The sequence below is a fragment of the Anneissia japonica genome, unplaced genomic scaffold (assembly GCF_011630105.1).
Source record: "Anneissia japonica isolate Jap-2015-1 unplaced genomic scaffold, ASM1163010v1 scaffold287835_len3118868_cov185, whole genome shotgun sequence".
Classification (NCBI taxonomy): domain Eukaryota; kingdom Metazoa; phylum Echinodermata; class Crinoidea; order Comatulida; family Comatulidae; genus Anneissia; species Anneissia japonica.
Window position 1 is genome coordinate 1,731,319 of NW_022737223.1, and position 6,008 is coordinate 1,737,326.

Sequence of the window (6,008 nt, forward strand, 5' to 3'; positions counted from 1 at the left end):
TTATGAGAAATAGTCTGTATTTCTCTTTTTTTTTTATTCTTTTGCGTAAAACTAAAATTCATGCCAATATTTTTCCATGATTTATAATAATTGGAGTAATGCAAACGCATATTTTCTAAAAAAAGTCATTTTTAGTGAAATTTTGCCGGGAATGGGGCTTTAATATGTTTGTGAAACATAAAATTATGGCTTTTCATCATTTACATAATGAGAAGTGATGTTGAAATTATGTAGTAAAAACAAATTATTTAATGATAATCAAGACTCTAATTCGAGATGCAATGGTACTGTGACAGTGAAGTGGAGAGTTCTAATCATTGCAGCATAAGACCCGACCCAATGAAGGTCAGTTTTTCAGTCTATCAACCTTGCATATATTTTGTAGGTTGATGGAGAAGAATTTGTATGGATTTTACAGTCAGTTTCCATTGAGCCTTGCTGTAATTTGTTTGAAATGCTTCACAAAATACAAATTGCACTATCATAAAAGTTGAATTACCAGTTTATCAATATTCAAAATATGTAGGAAGGATTATGTCATTTATTAGTATACATGTCTTACTTTTATTGCCATTGCTTAGAAAATTCTGAAGGTGATCGAAGAATGGAAAAAGGCTAAAGTGGAGGGTAGGATAACCATGTGCAAATACATAGGAAAGTGGTATAGAAGGGAGAAGAGAGGGAACAACAGCTTTTCTGCTGTCGTAGGGAAAGCCCATAATATAATAAATAATAGCAATAATAATGTAATTAATAATAACATATTATTGAAAACATTTTTAATAATGGTTTTTACTTCTGTTCAATTCAGTACTGATAAACAATAGGCATGCCCCTTTTTCCCCAGTTCGTAAATATTTAAAAATCTGTATCTCATTTACTGTTTCCAAGTTTTCATCAAAACCCTTTTTGTGTCTAAGAAAAATCAGATTGTACAACATTAAAAATTTGTTTTCCTCCGAAGCCTTGCTTTAATATAATGTACATACATGTTCAATTAGAATATTATATGTGGCAAAGACAAGCCAAACCAGTCACTTGTCGCAAAAATCCATTCTGAGTTATTAATACAGTGTTAGAGAGTAAAATAATAGCTATAAAATGGTAAAAAAATCATTGAAATCCAACATTCCTTATGAAGTTACAAGCGTTTAAACATACAGCTGTTTAAAGAACAATATATTAGAAATCAGCCTTCAATGTTTATGATTTCAGACGTTTCTCATGTAGAAACTATCATCAAATCATTAAAAGTGTTATTTTAACATTGAAAATGGGAAAAATAACAACATAGCATAATGTATAGATATATAAAGGTTAGTTTTAGTGCAATAAAACAGATTTTTTTAAAGTTTACATTCCAGCATGTTTTGGCCATTTTCTCTAAAACAGGATTTGCGACGAATGACTGGTTTGGCTTGTCTTGGCAACATGCAATAAGCCAATTCAATGGTTTGAACTGCACATGCACATATCCCATTCCAAGGTCAATCAAAATAAATGTATGTTGTGTGTATGTGTCAACTGGCCTTGGTACAGCATTCCAGTTCGAACTATGAACTGGCTTATTATGTTTGTTGTTGTTTACCATGTGTCTGTTGGATAATTTACAACTGTTCCATTGACAACGTATGTTGCTGAGCCACCCCCATCTAGGTTGATTGCATTAACCACTCCAAGCTCCTTCAAGAAATTAGCCATCGTCTCTAGGTTCACTCTGAAAAGTGGAAGAATAATATGATATTACACATCATAGATTCACAGGTGTAGCTCAACATATGATAATCAACAGGGAGTGGATCTACAGGAGGTATATTTTATTTTATTTATTTAATTTATTTAGGCACACAGCACATGCACCAAGGATTGACAATAGTGAATATAACACTGTCCGACTTGTAAATGACAATTTTTTGGTTGTGAGAACAAATACTGCAACACAGACAGGAATTGAACCCAGGACCCTCTGGGATTGGAAAGCAAGCATCTTAACCACAAAGCTATTCAACTCCACTCTATATCAATACGAGTGGTAGATATAGAGGTAGTATATCAACAGACGATGAATAACAATGGTATCAACAAGTGACAGAAAAAAGGTGGTATAAAAACAGATGCTAGATCAACACATGCTGGATTTGCAGGTGGTGGGGCAACAATGCATTTACATTTGTAGATCAACATGTGCTGGATGAACAGGTAGTGGATCAACATGTGCTTGATTTAAAGTTGGTACTTCAGGTGGCAGATCAACATGTGGTGGATCTACTGGTGGTAGATCAAAATGTGGTGGATCTACAAGTGGTAGATTAACGGGCTGTATCTTAACAGGTGGCAATTCAACAGGTGGTCTATATAAAGAGCTAGGAACAGTGCACTCAGGTAAAAACTAATAAATTACTAAAATATACAAATTTAATAAAATACTCAATTTCAATTTTCCACAATGACAAGAGTTATTACTGATGTCAAATTCTTACCCAAATTTGTTTGTCTGTCCATCAATCTGAGCAAGTACAACTCTACCATCTGCATCGCTACCTATGACTGTTCTTGCAGAAATCACATCAAAAAACTCCCTTGCTCTTCCTGAATTTGGATTTGAAAAAGTCAATGTCAGACACACAATAAGATCACTATGAAAAAAGTTGTACATATTTTGAGAAACAGAGGGTTACCCCGGTGTACTGGTCCATTCAGCCTCTGTCAAAAGACCCCCTTGCAGAAGAAGAAATTTGTTAAATGAGTCCATACCTATGCGCATATCAGCCTAGTTAAACTGCAAGTCCTACCTTTTATTTTCAGCAATATGAAAATTAATCAGTACTTAATAATGATATATATACACACTGCAGCTATTATTATAATGCATAACTACTGTACCTGTCTCTTCGGTCTCATCGCATTCTACTTTTATGCTCTCGTCTAAATACACCTCACCATTCCTGAGAAGCCACCCGACTCCTCCGACTAATTGCACAAATGGATTGCTTGTATCTTCAACATCCTCCTCTGATAAATATCTGAACAAACGTAGACAGTTATATTATACATGATATACACACTATTATTAATAGGTATATATATGTTTTAAGGTTATAGAAGAAAAATCTTCTGCGAGTGTGAAAAAAAAACCTTTCCCAAACTGGGATTCAAACCTGGAATTTTCTGCTGCCTATGCAGAAACCTCAAACAATTGGGAACTGCAGACTGTTGAGAATTCAAATGATATAAATATTATTATACAAAATAAAAAAGATTTAACTATTATTTTTAAAATAAAAATCACACATTAAAAAAAAACAATTAAAAATAATATATATATATATATATATATATATATATATATGTATGGTATATATATATATATATATGCCCAATATTCCCATGACACTCACCAGTGTGCGTGTTGAAGAAACCGGCATTAATGGCCACAAGACATTTTTTCTGCTTGGAAGACTTCAACACAGTTGCTCTTCTGTTTTCTTTACACCCGCCCTTTTCAAATGGCTCTAACACTGATATAGTTCGACTCGGATTATTAACAAATGTAATATGTCCCATAGAAGTACGCTTCTCAAACACAGAAAACTGGAAGTCTCTCACAAAACGATTTGTCGTCGTTATCGGAAGCGTAATCGTACTGCTATTTTGGCCATGTGATGGGGTGACTGTGTGGGTGACATTTCCATATTTTACTGGCTGGCAGTCGCGTACTTGGCGGTGAGATTTCTGCGGGTTGTGGTGACCAAGTTTGTACGGTGAAAGAATGTCATTCATTACAGTGCTATTTATAAAAAAAAAATTTAATATTGTCATTAAAGTATGAGTAAGTACCATGTTAATTACAGCCTAGTCTGACAAGAGAAGTCTGCTCAGCAAAAATTTCGCACAATACTACAGTCGTTTTTAACAGGATGCTTGCCTGCATAAGAAAAGAAAAAAATACCTACCTAGGCCTAGAAGTATATGGCCTAGTTCAGACTAGGTGGATAAACCCGGCTCAACTCACCAGGTTTATCCACCTGCCAGTCTGAACTAGGTGGCTTATCTCAAGTCGGGCTGTGTTCCTATAGTAACTAGGCCTGGCGCGCCACCGTGTTTAACTTTTCTAAGCCGGGCTTTAATCGTTGCGGGGGGCAAAGTTAAGCCGGGCTTAACTCAAGACTGGCTTATCTCCAAGTCTGGACGTAGCCTATGATGTTGTTTATCGTCACATAAAAGTTAGAGCTGGGTGAGTAGATCTCTTAATGAGCGTTTATGATTGGCTAATTTAGTTGTTGGCAAGGGCCGAGTTGGAGAATGGAAATTTGGCTTGAATTGAAGCCACCTCGGGCAGGCCTAGCCTACCTTAGTAGTAAGGGATTAGGCAATAGCCCTAGTATATGGTAGCCTCTAGGACTCAATATAAACCCTTTATCATGTTGGCTCCATTCTTGGGTCTCAATCCAATGTTGTTTCTCCCAGCTACTTTTGTAGAATACCGTATGCTTCTTTAACATCACGTGGATTTGCTTTATGTAAATAGTCACTGTGTTTATCTTTTAAAAACCAATAATCAGTTTAAATGTTCATATAAGAAAGAAATCAATAAGTATAAAGCAAGTTTTTGTGTATATTTAATACTTAACATGATTTGTTCAGACTGTTTCTTTGGTGTAAAAATCTATTTGAAATTCTTTGAGTAAGTGAACAAATGTGGTGAAACAGTTTAAAATAGAGGGAAAGTAAAAAATTGTGAGGGCAACCAAATCTGAGATCCCCACTTTCATAATTCTGCGAGGCCTGGACTAGGAGGAGGCCTTTTTTTTGTTGGTAGGGCTAGGTAGGGCTACTTATCCCCCACCCACACCTCTCTCTCTGGTCTTAGGCTCTGACTAGTAAATTCTAGTTGTTTCTGTAGGCCTACAGGGGCCTAGGTCTAGCCTAGTAGTACGCCCAGTAAGCTCCCTACTGGACACATGAACGTTAAGACTTATCAACCCTCTGTCAATCAGCCTGAACCTGGGTTTCTCAATTGTCATCAGCGGCGACTCCACAAATTTGCCGACAAGGGGCTGACTAGCTAGAGTCCCGAATTTAAAAATCCCTGTAGGATTCCAAAAGTTTTTATGTATAGGTTTGTATGGTCCAAATTGTGCTTTTTAGACCACTAATTATGGACTGGCAATCAAAATAATGTTATTCAGATAACCCAGGCCCTCTAGGCCTCTATTATTATTAGGGGCCTTGGGCTTATCTAAATAACATAATTTTGATTGCCAAATCCTAATTTTTTAAAGCAAATTATTTTTGTTGTGGTGTCAGACAACAGGGAGTCCAGGCCTGTCAGACGGGAGAGAAAATGCACCCCTTCCCCCGCTTGCGCCACCGCTGCTCGAGGTCCAATATTACTACTACAAATGGGTCCAATTGTCCTTCGTGTGATCGCTTACGTACATGCGCCCATCGTCTGTGCGCTCCCACCACCAGTGGGCTGGGACCTAGCCTAGGTAGGAAGCATAGAATAATGGCAATAAGCACATTTTTAAATAACGCGTTCTACAATATATTGTAAAGTTATACTGTACCTCTGATCTTCTGTACTGCAAATGTGCAAACAGAAGAATGTTGTAAATGCGTATGAAAGCCATTGCACGTCCATCTGGAAACCTTCTTCACCAAGGCCTAGCTAGCTGGACGTCATTTTTCACATGATGATACGTTCTCTTTGCGTATGGAACGCCAAAATGCGGGAGCCCCAATAACTAACTGTAACAGTTGCCCTACAGCAGTTGCAGTTGTATCCTGAAACCCACCAAAGAGTATATACTCTTTGAACCCACAAACCCCTTTCTATGAAGCGCAAAAGGGACTCTGGTCTTACTACAAACGCAGGGGAAAACCCCCAGAGCCACCACAGAAAATTCATATTCATAATTTTATTTTCCTCCAGTGGCAGGACAGCGAAGGCTGGGAACACATTCCCGTACAATATGCTGTCTACTACACGTCTCTTATACACATCT

General features: G+C 37.0%; 2 protein-coding genes across 2 annotated transcripts in view; one reads left to right on the forward strand and one right to left on the reverse strand.

Moving 5' to 3' along the window:
- LOC117117143 (N-acetylglucosamine-1-phosphodiester alpha-N-acetylglucosaminidase-like) overlaps positions 1–5,727 on the reverse strand; it is a 12,128-nt gene extending 6,401 nt beyond the window's left edge. The window contains exons 1-5 of the mRNA XM_033261353.1: positions 5,571–5,727; positions 3,377–3,787; positions 2,884–3,029; positions 2,481–2,589; positions 1,589–1,717 (exon numbers count right to left, since the gene is read on the reverse strand). Of these exons, the coding sequence (XP_033117244.1) occupies positions 1,589–1,717; positions 2,481–2,589; positions 2,884–3,029; positions 3,377–3,787; positions 5,571–5,644 (869 nt within the window). The 5' untranslated portion in view covers positions 5,645–5,727. The remainder of the gene's footprint in view (positions 1–1,588; positions 1,718–2,480; positions 2,590–2,883; positions 3,030–3,376; positions 3,788–5,570) is intronic.
- Positions 2,345–6,008, forward strand: part of LOC117117144 — a gene marked incomplete at its 3' end in the record, with an annotated part of 46,194 nt that continues 42,530 nt past the window's right edge. The window contains exon 1 of the mRNA XM_033261354.1: positions 2,345–2,382. The remainder of the gene's footprint in view (positions 2,383–6,008) is intronic.